The following is a 19,828-nucleotide window of genomic DNA, read 5'->3' as shown; positions in this document are numbered from 1 at the left end:
ATAAATGGTTGATCCTCATTGAGTAATCGCTACTGTCATACATATTTAACGTTACACTTATAACACCTTGTTCTCTTCAACAAATCTCTAAAATCATTACATCCTATTCCATGTAGTTTTACAATCTAATCCCTTCTACCTGGTACCCAACCTAAATCACCATCTTCTCTACCTCTTGGTTGCCAACCACCTGGACCATCATCTCTTGAATCACCTCCAGGTACCCAACCCATACCACCATTTTCAGTCGTCTCACCGCCATTCTCAGTTTTCTTTCTTCTCGATAACCGCTGTGAAGCATCCAACGATCTGACCAATGGCCTACTTGGATGACACAAGTGCATGAAGTTACAGAAACTGAAAGTATACAACAAAATTAGCATATATATTCTAATTCGCGAGTATGTTAGAAGGAATCAAAACTTACCCTTCACGTTTACATTCACCCATTTCATTTTGTCTACAACAACTTTCTCTAAAATCCGTTACTGGGCTTAATTCCGCATGTAATGGTCTCATAGCATACCATCTATCATTTAAAGCTTGAACTGCTTTTGCTGCTTCTGCTTCCCATTCATATCTAGCATAGACATTTCCTAATAAGTGATCACCAACGTTATCACAAACGTGCATTTCTAATAAGTGTCCATATTTTGCTAATTCACTATTGTAGGCAGACACGGATTAATCAGCTATGTTATATTTGTATATGCGTGTGCAAGAATTACTCACATGTAGAAATCCTCGTAGAATGTATCAAAATTAGCTTGTAATTGTTCAGGTGACATCTGCTGGCCTTCTGGTGTATGCCCTGGGTTGTTGTATACGTTAGGAAGGAGTATTGTCTGGGAGAATTGGGGTTTTATATGTTTTCTAACGAAAAGGAAATGTTAATTTAACTATAAGCCTGAATATTGATTGAACACGCCAGGAACTCACCTTGAACATCTTTCACCATGTCTACATGCTCCTATTTTCAAATAGAAAGAACAATTCACCCGATCCTGTTCAGTACCGCTGATCACGATGTAATTGTCAGCATGTCACAATATTCGTTAACCAAGGAAATAATGGTTATGACTTACAAGATATTAGCTAAATGAGAGGCCATTTTTGATGATTTCTAGTTCTGTTACAGCCTCTGAGTATTTAGTATGATTCGAGAGAGCACGGCGTTGCTGATAGGACTTGTGATAGGATACAGTACTCTTGGCTGTTTTTGTGGTTGTCTTTGTTGATGAATGAGTTATCAAGTTAATGTCGGTAGATCAATCAATAATATATATATATATCTTTTATGTTTTCAACATTTCAGGTGGCAATAATGGTATGTTTACGAGGAGTGATAAGATGAGCCACGTTGCTGAATAAGCACAATTCACCGAATATTCCCGCTTATTCTAGTTCTAGTGGATATTGCCACCCATATCGATATCATGCTTGATACTTGAGACGTCATTACATCTGGAATAACACGTCTAGATAGTGAATCAGTACATACTTGCCAAGGATAGATGGAGTAGCTGCTTGATTCATCTACAAATCCGCTGTCTTGTTCTGAACAACAATATAGTTTGATTACTACAATTCAACATCATGGGAAAATCACAAGCAGAAGATTACTTGGCTAAAGCAGAGAAGAAGTCGTCTTCCTCAGTTGGATGGTTTGGGAGTTCAAGCTCGAAATGGGAGGAGGCTGGTGATTTATTTGCTCAAGCAGCTAATGCATTCAAAGTAGAAAAACGCTGGAGAGAATCGGGTCAAGCTTTTGAAAGGTCAGCTGCAGGAATTGTTGTAGCTGTAAGAGCCCTTCAAGCTAACATATAACATATCATTCTCAAACAGAGAAGCAGCATGTCGACAACAGGCTAACGAAAATAACGACGCTATGAACGCTTTTCACAATGCTGCCAAGAGTTATAAAAAGTCTGATCCAGAAGGTGCGTACCGTTATGGGAATCTATATCAACTCTTTATCGTCTGCATCATAAGAAACTGAATGTAGTCCTCTCGTATAGCTGCCGTCACTGCTCTTCATCAATGTATAAAGCTTTTAGTAAACTCAGGTCATTTCCGTCAAGCTGCCGACAGGGAGAAAGAGGTAGGCTTCGTTTTTTCACAGTATCACTATAATCGACTAACACAAAGTCTTAGATTGCCGCTATATATGCTCAAGATGGTTTAGACATATCTAAAGCTAGGGATAGTTTCGTCAGAGCAGGCGATTGGTACAAGCAGGAAGATGCCAATGCGTGAGTGGATTGGCAGTTCATGAAATATTGAAGCTCTATCTGACAGCCCATACAATCTCCTAGTACCGCAAACCAGTGTTATCAACAAGCTGCTGAATTATCAGCCGATTTACAAGATTACCAACGTTCAATGGAGTTGTACCAAACTGTAGCGGACTGGTCTTTGACTAGTGCTTTAACGAAATACTCCGTCAAGGAATACTGGTTACGTGCAGCTTTATGCTCTATGGCTATGGGTGTAAGTCCTACCTAATGGTACACAAGTGAGTACCGACAGCTAACTTGCTTCCTCATACAGGATCTCGTGACTACCCAAAGACTTCTCGAAACCTTCGCTCAAAAAGACGTTACATTCCCTTCAACCAGAGAAGCTAAATTCGCTCACGAATTGATGGACTCATGTGAACAAGCAGATGTAGAGAGATATACCGCTGCTGTATACCAGTACGATCAAGTCACAAAGTTGGATAATTGGAAAACTGGTGTTTTATTGAGAATCAAGAAGGCTTTGGAGGAAGACGAAGGTGGTTTAACATAGTCATAGCAAGAAAGATGTACTATATGAAAAAGAACATTATATTTAGGTCCGGGACGGATAAGCTGGTTTTACACAATTTTAGTGTTGTATAGATGTTACTGTGTTAATGCATCATATGCTGTAATATTGAAACATACTATTTAGTCTAAGGCATATACGATCTATCTAAGCTTTCTCCAATTTCTCTTGAACAGCTTTTTCGACGGTTTCTTTACTATTTGCATCTTGCTTGTCCGAAACGGCTTTAATCTGACCACTCGATTCACTACCTTCTTCAGATAAAGCTTTTACCAAATCTTGCGCAGCATCTTGAATTTTCTTTTCACTTATATTAGGTGTTTGATCTTGTTGAGTCTGTAATTGTTCTTGTTCTTTTTTACCGAAACCTTGTTCAACGTATTCATGAATATAAGCTTTCATACCAACACCAGGTAAACCATTCTGTCTCAAATATCTTAACCATAAATCAATTGAATCTTTCGAAGAATCATAGACTTTTATAGCTCTTTTGAAAGTTTTTCTTTCAAAATTTTCTTGAGCTTTCTTTTTAACAAAAGGAGATTTCAATACGGTGTATAAAGATTTTTCCGAAGGTAAAAAAGCAGGTAATGTTGTTGGAATATTCAATGAATGTGCAGAATGTACAGCGAATTGTGTTGTTAAATCTAAATTGTATGTTTGATATGATTGTAAATGTAATGTTGCTACATGAACTCCATGGATAGGTTTATGTAGTTTGACAGGTGGAAATGATAGGTATTTGTTGATTTTGGAAAATGGTACAGGAAGCGCTGATTCTGCATCTTCTGGGATATCTGCTGTTGTTGTCACTGGTGCAGAAGCCGGTCTAGGGACAGAAGTACTGAATTTCAGGAATATATGTCAGACTCCTATTATATGATATCACAGGACTAATTGAACATGATGGGTGACACTCACCTCAAGTAACGAGAAGATGAGGCTACGGCATTGGATACAGTCGGCCTTGCAAAAACTGCAAGAGCAGAACAAGCGGTTGGGAACGCCATTATTGGTTGATTGATGATTATGATAGTGTGGAGATACTGTGCTGTCTGATAGGGATTATAGGTATTAGACGATGTATGCGAATGCCCTCTAAAGTCTATGGTGCTCGCAAGATTTATCAAGTGGAATATTTGAAACTGAAATTGGCAAAGTCGAATGAAAAGGGCGATTTGCGTTTCGACCCTTCGTCTTGTAGCTGAATATCACGTGATAAATTGGATTACGCGGTAACGTAATAACGTATACTACGCTACTAGTAGTACTGATTTAAGTACGGTATCTTAGTCCCAGTGAAGTCATCGATCGTTCAGACCATCCTGAGCAATATATATCGCGGACATTTTCATAAATATATCGTTTTGCTTTCATATTGCAAACTTCGATGCTCACGTATTTACGACCAGTAACAAGTTCAAGAATCACTTTCTTCCGATCAAATCTCCCAGCAATCCGTTATTACGCAAAAATGTCATCCCCCACCTCACTTGAGTACACCTCTGACCGAGCTGAAGAGTTAAAAGAGAATATCGAGTCTGTACAAGCTGAAGTTGATCAAGCTGCTTCATCAAGTGGATCAAAGGTCGGTGAACCTCCTACAGATCTATGTCACGGAGATAGCTTACCATTGATATGTACAGCCCCGCTTGGTCGCCATATCCAAACTCAAACCTGCATCCGATATCAAAGCGTTGTACGATGCGGGCTACAGGCACTTTGGGGAGAACTACATCCAAGAGATGGTAGACAAGGCTGAAGCGGTGAGTTCTTTGCTGAACATTGATTGGATCAGTGCTTTGGCTCAATTCCGTTCCCAGCTTCCTGATGACATCAAATGGCATTTTGTCGGGTCTTTGCAAAGTAATAAATCGAAACTTGCTGGATGTAAGTATATCTTGATATCGTCTACATATATCCTCTTGCAAACGAGTATACCCGCTGATCAGATGAGAACTCGCTCGCCTTAGCTGTGCCAAATTTACACGTTCTCGAAACCCTCTCATCTACCAAAGTTGCAGACTTATTGCAGAAATCATTACCCGAAACACGTAAATCGAAATTAAACATATATATTCAAATCAACACATCATCTGAAGATTCCAAATCTGGGTTACCTCCTGTATCTTCAGATAAATCAAGCGAAGTAATTGATTTGGCTATGCATGTAATTCAAAATTGTCCAGGATTGAATTTATTAGGATTGATGACAATTGGTTCATTCGATGCAAGTCACGATACATCGAAACCGAATCCAGATTTTGAAACTCTCAAATCGTCGAGAAAAGAATTAGCAAGAATATTACAAGAGAAAGGTATTGAGAATGCACCGAAAGAGAATGAATTAGAATTAAGTATGGGTATGAGTGCAGATTTCGTTCAAGCTGTAAAGGAAGGTAGTAGCAGTGTTAGGGTTGGTACAAGGATTTTTGGTGAAAGACCTAAAAAAGTAACCAAAGCTGCGCCTCAATAATTCGCCAAAAGAAAACATATGTTGTATCCATGTACCAGTAAGAATGCATGGTTGGACAGCTCACTGATACACGCAAAAATGGAAGGCGGTGTCCTAGGACACAATGGGATCTAACTATATATACTAATGATTCGATTCGAATTGAATTACGGGACCTGCGAGATGCGTTTAAAAGATTGTGGGTATGACATTGGGAAAAGATAGGCCAAATGGGCGTTCAGCGGAAGGGGAAACCACCTTGAGCCTGTATGGGAAATCAGCAGAGTAACAACGTTCTCGTTCGACAGTCGCTCACCTCCCCGGGTCCGACCTGCATCCAGAAATCACCCAAATCCAAGCCGCCCTTTGGCGCCACTTCGGCTGTTTGTGGAGCCATATTATTACCTTGCCAATTATTTCCCAACCCAACGAAGCCAAACCAGTTGTCAGTAGAACCAAATGCAGAATTCGCTCCATAATTCACCTCAGGACCCGATGAAGGAACACCTATATCCGTCATCGGTTGCTGGAAGTACGGCGCGGTGAACTGTGGATTCTGAGAGGAAACGAAGGCGGGTGGCTGTGGCTGAGGTATGACCGGCGCTCTAGCATCCGGGTATAGGTGGTAGGCAGACTGAGCAGTAGGAAACTGCTCCGTGGGGCGCCAATTGGCCGGAGTATTATATTGTCCATTCAAAGTCGCAGTTTGCGGCTGTTCTTGCCGCATCGGTGGTATTTGATTATTTGGCACGAAACGATCTTGTTGTCCTGGTTGTGGATGACTGTCCCTTCCTTGCCAATCATGAGGCATGGAAGGCGGGACCGAAGGAGGCGGAGGCAGAGGAATAGAAGCGGAGATAGGCGGACTTCCTTTGTTGACCTAGAAGCAATTATTCGGGGTGGGTGAGTATTGTAATCTTAACATCATTGTGTTGATTACTTACAGCATCTGACAGTCCGGCAAGCTTATCACGTAGGGTTTCTAGTTGACGACCGTATCTGACTCCAGGATATTCACTATCTGTAGAGGTTTGACTCAGACAACGACATAGCTTTTCGACCAGATCGTGAGTTCTATGGATTCAACGGGGTCAGTCGACATTGGAAAAGGGAGACATTGACTACAACACACCCTTGGTGATCACCTCGCAGCATAGCACCTGAGTACATAGCTTTCAAGAGGACTATAGCGGCATAAGTAAACCATAATAGATGTCTTGTCGGCAAGAATGGTAAAGCTCCTCCTGGGGCAAGTTTATTGACACAAATGTTCAGTATTTCCCGCGCTGCATCGCACATATGGAAGATATACCGAGCATCGGGTGATTGAGCAGCGCCACGCGGGAATAGACTAAGTTTGGGTAAAGGTACTTGAGATTGCTCTCCATTAAGTCGCCGAACCTGTTGTTGTTTACGATGCTCTTCTTCGGCTCTCATGGTTGCTCTTTCCACGTGAGCTTGCTATCGCACAAATCAGCGGCTCTTCGCAGATGCGTGAGAAAACGGACTCACAAAACTGAAAGCACAAATATACAGCTGAGTGTAGTAGAATACCGTCCACATCATATCTGTCAAGGGGAACAAATTCCACTGCTTCTTAGCCCAAAGCACCTTGTACGCGTCAAGTGACCGAGATAGCTATGCGGGCTTTGTCAATAACATGATACCTTTATCGATATATCGACTTACCTCATCCAGGTATTTGAAATACTCTCCATGTCTATGTAAATAGTCAGCCAATCGACTTTGCAATAAATGAAAAGAGCTTACACGACAAGCGATTTTGTTCTTGCGGAGTTCGGATACAGCGTATCATGGGCATTACTCATCAATTGAGTCAGTTCCAGATATGCCTGAATCAGACTTGCGTAATCCTCTTGAGGATGCTCTTCATTGTCACTGATTTCTCGTAGAAATGGAAAATTGCCATGACCTGCTGCTGGACCACTTTGAAGAGACGATGAGAAGCCCTGAAAGCATACAGCTGCTCCTCTCGCCCAAAACCCTTTACCCAAACGAATTGATACGCTATACGTGGATTTAGCATTTGTGCTGTATTTGAATCACCTAACTTACTGTCGGTCGGAAAGGTAGCAATCTAAAGAAATATATTAGCGGGAGAGCATGATCTGCGAAAAGCGTTACTGCTCACATGTCCATGCAACTCTAGCTCTTTCAATCTCTAAAGTTCGGCCCGCATCAGGTAAGACCCTCAAAGCTATTTTATCCAGCCCCAATTCATAGGCACTCCTGACAGCCAAACCTATTAATTGCCACGCTTGCCGATTCTCGTCTCCATGTACCTCTTCGCGAGCTCCAGCAGCATTTAGTTCCAGAGGGGTTTGTAACGGCGGGGTCCGGGGCATGTGTTCAGCAAGAAGTAGCAGAGACTCTACAAGTCCTATCGTTGGAGGGGCACCAAGCGTTTGTACATCCGTGATCCAACCCTGGAACACAAACATAAGCTGAGTCATTACAGATTGAAGAAGGACTTACCCTCATGACTGCCCAAGATTTATCATGTATGTCGCTTGAGCCAGGAGCATCGTCTAAACGACTAGCGATTATGATGAAAGTCGCAATGGCATATCTCTCTTTATGAGCGTAAACCGCAAGATCTGCTTTGCATTTAGGCAACACAGCGGATGGACACATTGGCTAGAGATAGCATCTGGAGAGTTAGCGTGGAAAGCCAGGGACAGAATCGAATAAATAACGTACAATGATGTGGTGGTAATAACGGAAATATCGATCTACCAGTCGAACAGCTTGATCACAGTTCAGTATACCTAATTTGATCAAAGGGAAATCTTCTAAAATTGGTGGCTCTTCACTCTGTCTCCTCTCATAAAAGCGTTTGAAATTCGATAGCCCACCAACTGTTGTAGCTTGACCGCTCTTTTCGTGCATGTATACCTCTTGATTTCTTCTACCTCTACCTCCCACTATGGTCTCTTTCTCTATGGTTTGACCACTCGCTAGAGCTAATATTTGCAAAGCGTCCGATTCATTCTGCATATCGGCTACGACTATACTACTTGGATCGGCTGCGTGCAAAGGGGGATTTAGGTGAAGTCTATGTCTTTTCGGCGAAGGCGTCGAAGAATGTTGAAAAGATTGGCGAGAAGTTGAAGCAGTCATAGATGGGAATGATGTCTTGGCTACTGGAGGTGTATGGTTGGAGACGCTGGTCATCGGTGAGGGGTTATTGCCGGATGAGCCTGTGTTGGGACCGCTATGAGGATAGGTGGATCGAGGTGAGGGTCGTGAAGATGATGGTAGATTGGGTTGAGAAGTAGGAGGATACGGATATGGATATGTTTGATGATCGTATTGGTTGACATCTTCCTTCTTGAGTTCTTCGTCTGATTCTTCCACAGATCCTTTTCTCCCACGCTTCCGATTATTCCCTCCCCTACGAGATGGAGCGAAAACGCATTCTCTCGATTCACGTTTGCATCTTGAGCATGGTGGCTCGGAAGGTGCATCTATATCTCCCTACACAAGCTGTCAGCAGAATGGCTGGATGTCCTTAATCGTACTTACAAGGTCACATTTCGCTTTTCTGCTTCGGCAATGCAAGCTGTTCGTATGGTAGCAAAGGTGTGTACACCATTAGCAAACGTTTCTTTCGATCAGCAACAAACCCACCAAGCCCTGTATCCTCGTTTTATCTTGTCAGACTTAGCCTGGGGACCACCCGTAGAGCTAGATGGGTCCATCCTCTGTCGTCGTTCATAAGTCAATGGTGATTTGGGAATACAGTAGCAATGAACTTCTAACGGAGCTGTGTGATCGGGTTTTTCAACATCACAACAGATAGATGAAATCGGTTACTCCCGGGGTACCCGCGTTGAGCTACATCTTTGAAACTTGACATGGTTTCGCAGAAAAAAGCTTGCACCGTTTTGTGAGCAGCTGCTTCGGCTGCGTTCAGGGTCTGTTTTTCGCTCCTCGCGAATTACTGCATGACGATTCAGGTGATTTAGCGATAATTTAGGCATATGAACTTTAAGGCACAAATGAAGTTGTTTGATCATCAGGTTGGCCGTTACAGACTTCCGACACGACGATTGCAAGAATGCAGTAGAGTACAGTACATACAAGTTGTACACTGTAGTAATGCATCCAACCGTCCGTCGTTTGTTGAGCCTTCGTTAACAAGCTGGTTGGTCCATCTGATTTCAACGTAGTTATGAGTCCATCAAAGCGATCGAACCCTTTTAGCTTCTAGCGATGACCGAGTATCCACGTGCTTATCACGCGGAACCGATGACTGTTTACATCTGTACAAAAGTTACATCGTTGGTCCAAGTCGGTAGATCTTTAATCAAGTTGACAGTGTATTTGCACATTCGGTGACATACCAAAGCTGACTGTACTATCGACGAAATGGATCATATCTTTATAAAGACACGACCACATTCTTGACTGATTTCATCGATTTACAAAATGGCATCATCGCTCTAGTATTCTTTCCTCGTACACTTGATCAGCATGGTCAAAGCAACAGTCTTCTCTCGACATCACAACCATACTTGGTCGGATATAGATGAGCTCAATGAATATGAAGATTTAGACGAAACAAGGCAGGAGGCTGAGTCGTACGAAGAGAGTGTGAAGCTGGAGATCGAGTGGAAAGGCTCAGCTTATAACGCTCGTGAAGCTGTAATGATCTTAGATGACAACCAAAATCATGAACAATCAAATAGAGTGAAGATATTCCAAACTACTGTCGATGACAGTGTTAACTTTGATACCCCCGCAAGTTGTCTTTCAAGACCACTCACAACAGAACCTATAGAAGCTCCTCCTCCGTTCAAGCCTACTGCAGCCGGAACATCCAACGATATATCGTTCATTCCTCCTTCTTTCAATCATGCACATTTTCTTCAATCATCTACACCGCGCGCTCATACAGGTACATTTCCAACGATATCTACACCTAGTGAAAATGGTACACCACAACTACCGCGCCCGACAAGTCAATCCAGGAATCTCTATCGTACTCGATCATCCAAAATCCTGGATACGCCGGACCATATAGCTTCTCCCGTTGATTCGCCCTCTAGCACTTGCTCTCGGCCAATTCTCAATTCCCATTCTGATAGTGTAGGTAAAGCTAAGCGGGATGATCCGGCCACCCCTGTAGCCATTGGTAAATCAGCTTTGTTTGGGATCAAATCCAAGCAAGATCATCTGACAATCACCAAACATTTCGACACATTAGCTAAAGCTTTAGTAAAAGGTCCTGGAGCTGGATCGAACTCATCAAAATCGAAGCAAAGCACATTCAAGGCTCTCAGTATGGCTTCCGGACTGGGAGGAAAGGTATTCCAAGGGTTGAGGTTCTGCTTGACTAGCGAGGTCAACCAGACTTCGAAATTGAAATTAAGAGCCGACGTTGTGCGTAACCTATTACATCAAAAACTCACTTCGATCTGACATATACATCCTACACTCTGAACAGATCTCTAACCTTGGGGGACAGGCGGTACTTCAACCAGACACAGCAATAACCCATGTGGTCTACGATTTAGGTAGATCTGCTTCCCTGCTAGCACACAAGCTGGGTTTAGACTCCCTCAGTCAATTACCCGAGGGTACGATATGCGTAAAATGGGATTGGATAGTTCAATGTAAAATGGCCGTGAGTCTAAACTACATATTTACGATCATCCAAGGGTCAGCACTAATGCCATATAATCGATAGGGCAAAATCCTGGACTCCACTCCCTGGTTGAGTTTCCCGAAAACGTCCTTCTCACGAGCGGTGTCGGCGAATGCTATACGACCGACTTCCAGGATCCTTGATATCACTGACCAGCTGCGCGGTAAAAGCATCGCAATCACAAAGTAAGTTGGAATGTGTCTCATAAGGATGTATTGAGCTGACCATTTTTTGGTGTTTTGGCAGAAAACGTGAAGCTACTGCATCTGATTCCGATACAGAGGAATCCGCGAAGAGACGCTCTTATACAACCCAAGCCAGGTCGATACAGCTGTTTCCGCCTGTATACGAAAGCACTGAAAATACTAGTATACATGTTGATGCTACAGTAGCTACTGACCATGCACTGCCATCGGGACCGGGCTGGCAGAAAGCTGTAACGAACGAAAGAGATGCATTGGATGTAATGATAGAAGGTATTGTGGAAGGAAGTTTAGAGGATCCAGAGGTGAGTCGTGAGGTGCTGTTACGATCCGACATTGACATTCCCGAAAAATCAGGCTTCCGAAGACGATGGCGAAGTGCTAAACGAAAATACGAGAAACGTTTCCAAGGTAGATAGTGTGAGTACGGGGAAACTTTCGACACAACAAGGGATTCACTCGCTAACTTGAAATTGTGTACCTGGCAGCACCAAGACTCGAACCGCCGAGGCGAGAAATTCAAATGTGGTCAGAAGCACGATGGCAAAGGATATACTGGACCTAACGAATGGCTAGCTAAGAAGTTCGAGGAGCTACATGAATTATATCAAGGTCAAGTAGGTAAAAATAGCTTTGCAATAAGAGGATACCAAAGAGGTATGTCCAGTTTGGATACATAGACTGTGGAGAATTTTTATTGACATTTTCCTGCATCCAGCTGCTGGTATCATGAGACGTGAGTTCATTGCAGCTTTGCACAATATTTCAAGGGCTGACCTCCGTCATAGGAATAGATTATCCCATTACTACCGGTGCTCAAGCAAGAGCGATTCCCGGTATCGGTCAGAGTCTAGCGGACAGGGTAAATAGCTATTATGCCTCTGATGTAACGGATAAGAGCTGACTGTTGATATCAGATTGACGAATTCTTATCTGGTGCTCACGGCCGAGCCTTCTACGAGAACACTGAACAAGCTCGTTGCGTATCATTGTTCAAGGATATCTATGGAGTGGGTGAGTGATAATAGCATCTGTTCCATAGCATGAAACGCTGATATGATATAGGCCGTCAAAACGCCAATGATCTGTATCGACTTGGCGCTCGGTCAATTGACGACCTACGATCCGGACGATATCCTTTGACTGCTGGACAGAAGATAGGTCTTCAACTATACGAAGATCTAAAAGGACGCATACCAAGGGAAGAATGCAAGGACATCTTCGAGATCATTCGGTCAGAAGCGCAAGCTATCGATGATAAATTATGGGTAGAGATCATGGGCAGTTACAGGCGAGGACAGGAGAGTAGTGGAGACGTTGATATTCTTGTTACCCGGGAAGGAGGGGAACAAGGGAAGAAAGGGGTACTGGGAGAGCTGGTAAAACGACTGAAGAAGAAGGGCCTTGTTACTCATGATGTGAGCTGCGTCATAATTGAATCGTTTGCTTGATGAAACGTTGACGGGAATATGGCACAGCTTGGAACTCCAAATGATTGGAATGCGCCTGAAGCCAAATGGATGGGCGTTGGTCGACTGAGCGCTGTCCATAAGCACCGAAGGATCGGTAAGCTAATGATGCACAAGAAATTCAGCGACGCCGATGAGCTAATTCATTCGGTAGATATCCTTTGTATTCCATTCGAGAACTGGGGAGCCGCTCTGCTATACTTTACAGGTAAGTCGCGTTTTCGTTCGACCGATAACTCAATTGCTAACTCTGTCGCTGTAGGGAACGAAGTGGTCAGTCTATTTTCAACACGGCAAAACCTGAATCGTTGTGACTGATTGTTCGCCATAGTTTAACCGATCCATGAGACTTTATGCAAGAAAGACAGGTTTCAGTCTGAATCAAAGAGGTCTATACAAAGGTGTCATTAGAGGTAAAGATGGTTTAAAACAGACAGAAGGTGAATTTCAGATAACAAAGAACAGAGCATTAGCTGACCATAGTGAAGGCGAACTGGTTGCGTCTCAAACCGAGCACGATATCTTTGATGCTCTTGGGCTAAGATGGAGGTGAGCGACGTTTGATCTCGATATGTGGTCTCTAGCGCTGATATCGACTTTGTTTTTCAAGGCATCCTCATCACCGAAGACCGTAGGATGTATAGAAGCACCGCTCAATATAACATTCGACAGTGCGTGCGAGAGAATTTCCCTAGAGACCACGTAGCATAAAGCCGTTCATAACTTTGTATCATATATTGCATCGTATATTGCTACATTTATGCATTCCATGCCCATGTTACTATTGACTATATCGTTATTTGCTTCATACACTATCTTTCATAAACACAGATACTTAAGGTTCTCTGAGTTCGTTTTTAGCCCAAGCACTAGAGATTTCTTGACCGGTGATAGTTCTAATAGATCCTGGTGTGGCAGTTGCTCCAGAAATTGTGGAGGTAACGATATCGGTTAATGTACCAAGAGTAGTCTTTTCTTGGTGGAAATGTCTGATTTCATCTACTGAAACTTCAAAAGCAACGACTCGAGGATCTGAAGGTGTACCATCGTGAACTCCATCACCTTTATCAGCGAACCATGCTTTGATAGTTGGGTTCCATAGTTTTTCTACAACGGCGTGGTCTTCGACCCGTCTAGTTGGCTAGTCAGCTATATTTCATAGATCACATTTGGGATTGCAACGTACTTGGCTTTACCAGCGATAGAAACCCATCCGGTGTTATTGTGAGTTCCGTCAGCAGCGATGTTAACGTGCGAGCTAAAGGGATGTGCAAACTACAGTGAGTATTGATCAAGCTACTAAATGCGAATACCCGCTCACTCTTGTTCAACTTCCTCGTCTTTGTGTGATTCTTTGTCATAGATGTATCGGAATTTCCAGTCTGGGGTGATTTCTGCGATCGCCATTGTTCGAGCATGTAAAGATCCATCTTTAGCTCGAGTGGTGAAAATTGTAGCTTTCTGAGCCTTTAAGAAGCCTCGAAGAGTAGCGAGTTTTTCGGAAAGAGATGGAGCAGCAGAAGCGGCAGCGGTGTATTGGTCAGACATTTTGGATGTACTGTGAAGTTGTCGATGGGCAACGGGTGTAACAGGAGAGAGAAATTTGATTGAGACGGGGGCGAACAGGTGACGGGGGATGGCAGTAGTGATGAGACGAAGAGTAGGGGTAGATCGAGTGATGGCAGAAAGAGGTCGTAATGTTGTTGTTAGCATATTGACAGAAAAGGCTATTATGGTGGTGAGAAGTGAGAGGAGAAAGTAGACTTACATTTAATTCAGTTTGATGTGAACGGAAAGTATGTATAGAAGTGTAAAATATGAGCTACGATCGATAATTTATAGTTCAGCAGACGAGGAGTATAACAATGTAATCTGTGAAAAAGCAATTACTCATTCCTCGTAAGAATGGTGTAATATAATTGAGGGTATAACCTTGAGACTTGACGTCATTTCACTCACCAGTGACAAACATCGTAACATACATTGTGAACATTGTGAGACGGAAATATCGGACAATTCAATATTATCTCCGTCCGTGTCAACATTTAATTGATTATTTTCACGACTTCACTGCATGTCCAGTAAAAGCTCTTCGCATCTTACCCATCCTGCCAGATTCGAGGTTGTAGGTTCCTTTGTCATGCTGAAGGAGTGATGCTTTTGCCTTCGTCTTTCGCTCCTGTCAAGCAAAATGTCTCAGCTAAACAACTATACCGACGATTCCTGCAACACCTACAATTGCTTCCAGACCCGCATATATGGTCTGTAGGGGTCCCAACATTCAGACAGTTACTTCAAGAGTCTGACAGGATTAGTGCCAATGGTAATCGTATAGAAGATACGCCGCCAACGGAAACATCGAAGGCTGCTCTGAACAGGGTTACACGATGGCGTCAGGACAAGGCATTGAGAAGGGCTGAAAAGGTACGCTAGGATAAATCCTCGTTCGCAGACAAAGATGCAAGGCTGATAAACATATCTCTTTACAGGCGCTCGATAGACTACGAGCCGCTGTCGCTTGTCATCCTCATGCTCTCACCAGATTGATCGAAGAAAGCTATGGACAAAGAGGGGTCACGAGACACGTTAAGCTTCGCGTGAGTTTCTGGTTCGGGCCCCATGTCAAAGCAAAAATTGGTCTAAATCAATTAACCAGATTGATGATTGATAGTCGATAGCACTCGCATTTCGGTCCACACCTTATGTAGATCATTTACCACCACCCCTTCTACCTCTCAGACCCGCTCCCGCGGCGCCATCAGAAGCACAACCGCGAGCACGGAAACTCACCCCGCCGTGTAGATTACGAGCTCAAATCAGGAGATCGATTGAAAGAGATTGGGATAGTATAAAGCCTCCTCTGTTGATCTCGATCGAGGCGCAGACAGCGACCGCCACCGAGCGACCTGACTTGCGAACGAGTTTCGAATTCAATCAGACGAGCACTATCAATAATCTTCGCTTGTTATCAGGCTTTTCGGGTAATTCAGCGATACAGCTAAACAAGCTGAATCTGGAATTTTTGCCACGGCATATCAAACGAATATTCCCTTCAAAACGTCAAATTGGCTTAAGAGAACAGCCCCTGTTCCCACCTCGACCTAAAGCAACGAGACAGAACCCCAATATATGGGGTCCCCCTCGCCGGTTAGACTCCAGACTCTTGCGTAGGACTTATCGCCGATTTTGGGATAATTTGGTCTGGGTACGTCCCATAGGCAGAATCGACGAGCAGTCGAAATGGAAGATTTGTTCATATGAGGAAATGTTAAATTGGACGACTGGAAAGAAACCAAATGACGAGCAGACTTTACCAGATCAGAGAAAGTCGAAGAAACGGCGTGCTAGTATTCAAGACTCTATGGTGATAGAGAAACATAGCTGGAGCAGCGCAACGAACCTTGACTCCAAGTGGGTTGGGACTGGTTAATGAGGTAGTCCTGCCAAATCTCAGTCGACGATCTGTAGAATTCTAACTGCGATACCATGCATTCGATTTGATACTCGACGTCTGCATTTTCCGATTTATATCAACCTTTTTTTATAGCTTGCGAATAAGAGTTTACAAAGCTTCTTTGAGTCTTTTCTCAGCTTCTTCGAAGTTGATGACGTCCCAAATAGCGTTGAGGTACTGTTTACGATTATCAGCAATGAGGTCGTTACTACGAAACAAGGTAGAAATTACTACTCACATCTGGTTTGACATTCTTGTATTGAAGGTAGAAACTGTATGACAATGGGTCAGCCAATAAGCTGGAATGGTATATAAGTTTTGCTAACTTACGCATGTTCCCAAATATCAATACCAATAATAGGTACGTGAGCTAATATAAGAGGGATCGGTTAGTAAACCACATTTGTGAGACGTGTCGAGGATAAAACAACTGCGAACTCACAAAGAAGAGGATCTTGGTTAGCGGTGGTAACAACTTCTAATTTCTTAGTACCTTTGTTGTAACCTAACCATCCCCAACCAGAACCTTGTACACCGGCGGTCTTGGTGTTGACTTCCTTCTTGAGGTTTTCAAATCCACCAAAGTCAGCTTGGACTTGGTCGTAAAGAGCACCAGATGATGGGAATTTTGCTTGGTTGGAACCGGTTGGAGCAAGGTTTTTCCAGAAGAGCTAGAACAGGTTATTAAGTTAGCGCTGTGTAAGTTGGAAAGTTGATCCTTGACTTACAGAATGGTTGATGTGACCACCGCCGTTAAATTTCAAGGCAGGTTGCAAGGCGATAGCACCTTTTACGTCATTAGAAGCTTGGAGCTTTTGAAGAGATTCTTCGGCGGCGTTGAGACCGTTGACATATGTTTGATGGTGCTTGGTGTGATGAAGAGTCATAATCTCAGAAGAGATTGATGGTTCAAGAGCCTGTATTTGTGGGGTTGATCAGCACAAATGTCGACATGAGCTACGGTAAAGGCGCAAAACAAGGCAAAAGTATGCTTTCTTGTGCGCCGCAAAACTTTGTGCGTATACAGGCGCACTTACATCGTAAGCGTAAGGAAGCTCTGGTAAGGTATGTTTTCCTCTGGCAGACATGACAGCGAAAGCTCTTGATTTGAGAGGAGCAGCGACTCTTGAAGCGATTCTGGTGATAGCGACCATTTTGAAAAGTTTTAAGAGAGAAGGACAAGCAAGTATGTAATGGTGACGTTGAATCGGTAACTGGCTATTGAGCGCTTTGATTAAAGCTATAGGTTGTAAGTGATGTGATATATACTGAATGAGGACTGAGAGGTTGAAAGAAGAAGATTGAGGTATTTATGATAATCATGTAATTGCGACATTTAGATCATGAGAGAATTGAGACATATTAATATTATTGGGAATTGGGATTATTAAGAACATTCCATTACTGCGTCATTCCACTAATGTTCCCACGGTTGTACACGGTTAAGATACCGATTATCACCGAACAGGTGTTGGTTAGACTTGACATGAACAAATAATATTAATGTTGATGGATATGGATATGCATGTGAGTGTTCAGAGATAACAAGTGTATATACATGTATTGTCTTTCTCTATATCAAAGAGGTACACCAAGCTCTTTCGCTTCTTTACGGAACATTTCCATTCTACCAGCAGCATAGGCCTATCAAGCGTATGTCAGCCTAAACAATCTAAGTTGAGATGAACAAAACTTACCAGCGAGTCAAATTCTGGTACATAACCCTCTTTATTTTCTGCGATCGCTTCAACTTGCTCTTGCGCCGAGATTATACCCCACAAAGACCATAACAAACTGCAAGCAGGACTCCAGATTCTGACTTCCCTTTCCAAGGCTTCAACCTTTTCACGCAGCACATCCTTTCGACTATGGACGATTTCCTCACTTCCATCTAACTCAATGGACAGATAAGCACGATAGAAGTCTTCCCTTTCCTCCAGGGTTGGGTAGAGGTAGTGGTCTCGAAGTGAGTGTGAAAGGGTAGGATGGTGGTAGTTTGCTTGCCATTCGTGGAAATGGTTCGCAATGTCATAACCCCGAGCATTAGGACAAGCGTATTCGAAATCAATGACAATATACTAAAAACCGATCAGCGAGTGGTCGATCATATGCAAACTTACTCTGTGATGCTCTGGCGCACCAGGTTTCAATTCGGTATCCAATAGCAGTAGATTACCATACTGGGTATCATTATCTGTGACAAGTCAGCAGGAAGAATGCTTTTTGATGCTGATGAGCTGGCCATGACAGACTTACGAGCAAACACAACTCCTTTGCCTTTTCCAGCTTCTCCTTCGATCCACCGCCTATACGTCTCGATTTCTTGCTGTATCTTATGTAAGCCGTAGCTCGCTACCCATGTGTCCCATTTTCCACCTACTTCACCCAACATTGCTATGACTTCCTCGCTATTAGCTAACCACTCAGCAAGCGATTTCCATATCATAGGTTCGGTGTTTTTACCATTCTCGTAGCCTAATAGTCTCAGATCTACAGAATGCAATTCCCTCATTCTTCGAGCTACGCTTCGGTAGATTTTCGGTTCTCGAAGTTCTTTTGCCGTCAATGCTCGAGATGGGAAAAATTGTTCAACCCTTCCGTTCTGGAACGTGCCGTATACTTTTGGACCGAAATGATATTCGGAGTTGAGGACATAAAGGATCCTCAACTCTTCTGTTCTCGATATAAGAGCATCGGAACCTACACCATATACACGGAAAAGCAGAGTTGGAGGGTATTGGTCCGGGGTAAGCGGTGGTGGATGTGAGGGATCGGAAGCTGGCATGGTTGGGGTAAGAAGAGGCGATTCTGACGGTGAAGTAGGGTTTGGAGCTGGATTAAAAGATACGAAGAAAACGGCATTTGTCAAAGCGCCAGACACTTTTTGAAGGTGTATTGAGGAAGGTTTGAGCAAGGGGTTGGACCACAACGGTACTTTCTGCCATGTATTAGCGTTGTATAAGCAATTGCTGAACTCACCAATCGACGAAGCACACTCAGGACTTTCTGTTTGAATACTGGATGTCTCCATTCACTGTTGTCGATTGTGAGCTGAATTCGCAGGTAACAGATGCGAGGTCACTTACGAAGGATCAACACTCAGCGTAACATGTCGGACTCCAGCGAGAGAGTTGATCTGACCTTGTGGGTCTGCTTCGGGAGTATATCTATCCTTTTCATCTAAAAGCAGCTCGTCCAGGGAAAATTCCGACAATTTGGAGAAACTGCTGGTGGATGTTTTGCGTAATCGAGGGATGCTCGACCCGGAGTTAACGTGAGGAAAGTATGAGTCTATAGATGAGGTGTTTGGCAGAGATGAAGAACCTGGCCTGATTGCTGAGGTTGAAGGAGATATCTGACCAGGAGAGTCGACATTGACGTGAGGAGTGAGAACCATTGCAGGCTTGGCAACAGCTATTCGAGGTGTTGCCATGGGTTTTAGGGGTGGGTGGAGTGGACCTCAAGGCGGGAAGCTATTATTGAGAGCTCTGCTGAACTGTATGATCTTCAAAGTAAGATGCTCGGCAATATGAGAAACTTGAGGTGGAATGGTAAATGTTGAAAATCAGTTAAGAGATAAGAGGAAGCGGATGAAAAACACGAGGTTACGGTTTACATATCATGCAATGACAACACACAAAGACTCCCCGTGACATAAGTTACGTAACCAGTCTGCAGTACTTGCCATGTGGAGGTCTTCCTATCTTTGTCAAGCGTTAAAAGATAAGATAGCTAGCTGATTTCACTTGCTATCAGCGATAGCAGCAA

General features: G+C 43.3%; 9 protein-coding genes across 9 annotated transcripts; 3 read left to right on the top strand and 6 right to left on the bottom strand.

The window, feature by feature from the left end:
* Positions 1-125: 125 nt before the first annotated feature.
* Positions 126-1,111, bottom strand: L201_006814 (uncharacterized protein; the record flags this gene model as incomplete). Its single annotated transcript, XM_066222532.1, has 5 exons — positions 126-357; positions 428-664; positions 733-873; positions 940-1,017; positions 1,086-1,111. 5 exons carry the CDS (start codon positions 1,109-1,111, stop codon positions 126-128), a joined length of 714 nt encoding a protein of 237 aa, XP_066078629.1.
* Positions 1,112-1,596: 485 nt separating this feature from the next.
* L201_006813 (uncharacterized protein) lies at positions 1,597-2,790 on the top strand (the record flags this gene model as incomplete). Its single annotated transcript, XM_066222531.1, has 6 exons — positions 1,597-1,775; positions 1,846-1,940; positions 2,019-2,101; positions 2,155-2,252; positions 2,316-2,490; positions 2,551-2,790. The coding sequence occupies 6 exons, from the start codon at positions 1,597-1,599 to the stop codon at positions 2,788-2,790; spliced, it is 870 nt and encodes a 289-aa protein (XP_066078628.1).
* Positions 2,791-2,955: 165 nt separating this feature from the next.
* L201_006812 (ribosomal protein S10) lies at positions 2,956-3,818 on the bottom strand (the record flags this gene model as incomplete). Its single annotated transcript, XM_066222530.1, has 2 exons — positions 2,956-3,652; positions 3,730-3,818. The coding sequence occupies 2 exons, from the start codon at positions 3,816-3,818 to the stop codon at positions 2,956-2,958; spliced, it is 786 nt and encodes a 261-aa protein (XP_066078627.1).
* Positions 3,819-4,282: 464 nt separating this feature from the next.
* Positions 4,283-5,284, top strand: L201_006811 (YggS family pyridoxal phosphate enzyme; the record flags this gene model as incomplete). Its single annotated transcript, XM_066222529.1, has 4 exons — positions 4,283-4,396; positions 4,455-4,574; positions 4,632-4,698; positions 4,782-5,284. 4 exons carry the CDS (start codon positions 4,283-4,285, stop codon positions 5,282-5,284), a joined length of 804 nt encoding a protein of 267 aa, XP_066078626.1.
* Positions 5,285-5,501: 217 nt separating this feature from the next.
* L201_006810 (uncharacterized protein) lies at positions 5,502-8,985 on the bottom strand (the record flags this gene model as incomplete). The annotated part of the gene is made up of 13 exons (XM_066222528.1): positions 5,502-5,528; positions 5,580-6,143; positions 6,208-6,337; positions 6,396-6,724; positions 6,776-6,901; positions 6,953-6,983; positions 7,034-7,291; positions 7,340-7,361; positions 7,416-7,710; positions 7,760-7,921; positions 7,985-8,761; positions 8,810-8,846; positions 8,915-8,985. The coding sequence occupies 13 exons, from the start codon at positions 8,983-8,985 to the stop codon at positions 5,502-5,504; spliced, it is 2,829 nt and encodes a 942-aa protein (XP_066078625.1).
* Positions 8,986-9,760: 775 nt separating this feature from the next.
* Positions 9,761-13,241, top strand: L201_006809 (uncharacterized protein; the record flags this gene model as incomplete). The annotated part of the gene is made up of 16 exons (XM_066222527.1): positions 9,761-10,669; positions 10,734-10,913; positions 10,977-11,119; positions 11,181-11,442; positions 11,495-11,557; positions 11,626-11,794; positions 11,856-11,873; positions 11,926-11,999; positions 12,055-12,151; positions 12,203-12,555; positions 12,616-12,703; positions 12,761-12,814; positions 12,869-12,879; positions 12,938-13,046; positions 13,095-13,155; positions 13,217-13,241. 16 exons carry the CDS (start codon positions 9,761-9,763, stop codon positions 13,239-13,241), a joined length of 2,616 nt encoding a protein of 871 aa, XP_066078624.1.
* Positions 13,242-13,441: 200 nt separating this feature from the next.
* L201_006808 (uncharacterized protein) lies at positions 13,442-14,154 on the bottom strand (the record flags this gene model as incomplete). The annotated part of the gene is made up of 3 exons (XM_066222526.1): positions 13,442-13,739; positions 13,793-13,864; positions 13,928-14,154. 3 exons carry the CDS (start codon positions 14,152-14,154, stop codon positions 13,442-13,444), a joined length of 597 nt encoding a protein of 198 aa, XP_066078623.1.
* A 2,014-nt stretch (positions 14,155-16,168) lies between these two features.
* On the bottom strand, positions 16,169-17,214 carry L201_006807 (uncharacterized protein; the record flags this gene model as incomplete). The annotated part of the gene is made up of 6 exons (XM_066222525.1): positions 16,169-16,237; positions 16,299-16,332; positions 16,391-16,430; positions 16,503-16,731; positions 16,789-16,977; positions 17,098-17,214. 6 exons carry the CDS (start codon positions 17,212-17,214, stop codon positions 16,169-16,171), a joined length of 678 nt encoding a protein of 225 aa, XP_066078622.1.
* Positions 17,215-17,638: 424 nt separating this feature from the next.
* L201_006806 (uncharacterized protein) lies at positions 17,639-19,457 on the bottom strand (the record flags this gene model as incomplete). Its single annotated transcript, XM_066222524.1, has 6 exons — positions 17,639-17,704; positions 17,758-18,138; positions 18,181-18,254; positions 18,317-18,998; positions 19,040-19,094; positions 19,147-19,457. The coding sequence occupies 6 exons, from the start codon at positions 19,455-19,457 to the stop codon at positions 17,639-17,641; spliced, it is 1,569 nt and encodes a 522-aa protein (XP_066078621.1).
* Between the last annotated feature and the right edge of the window lie 371 nt (positions 19,458-19,828).

Source organism: Kwoniella dendrophila, chromosome 9, assembly GCF_036810415.1.
Source record: "Kwoniella dendrophila CBS 6074 chromosome 9, complete sequence".
Classification (NCBI taxonomy): Eukaryota; Fungi; Basidiomycota; class Tremellomycetes; order Tremellales; family Cryptococcaceae; genus Kwoniella; species Kwoniella dendrophila.
The sequence above is the reverse complement of the archived record's forward strand: the minus strand, read 5'-3'. Positions and strand labels throughout refer to the sequence as shown.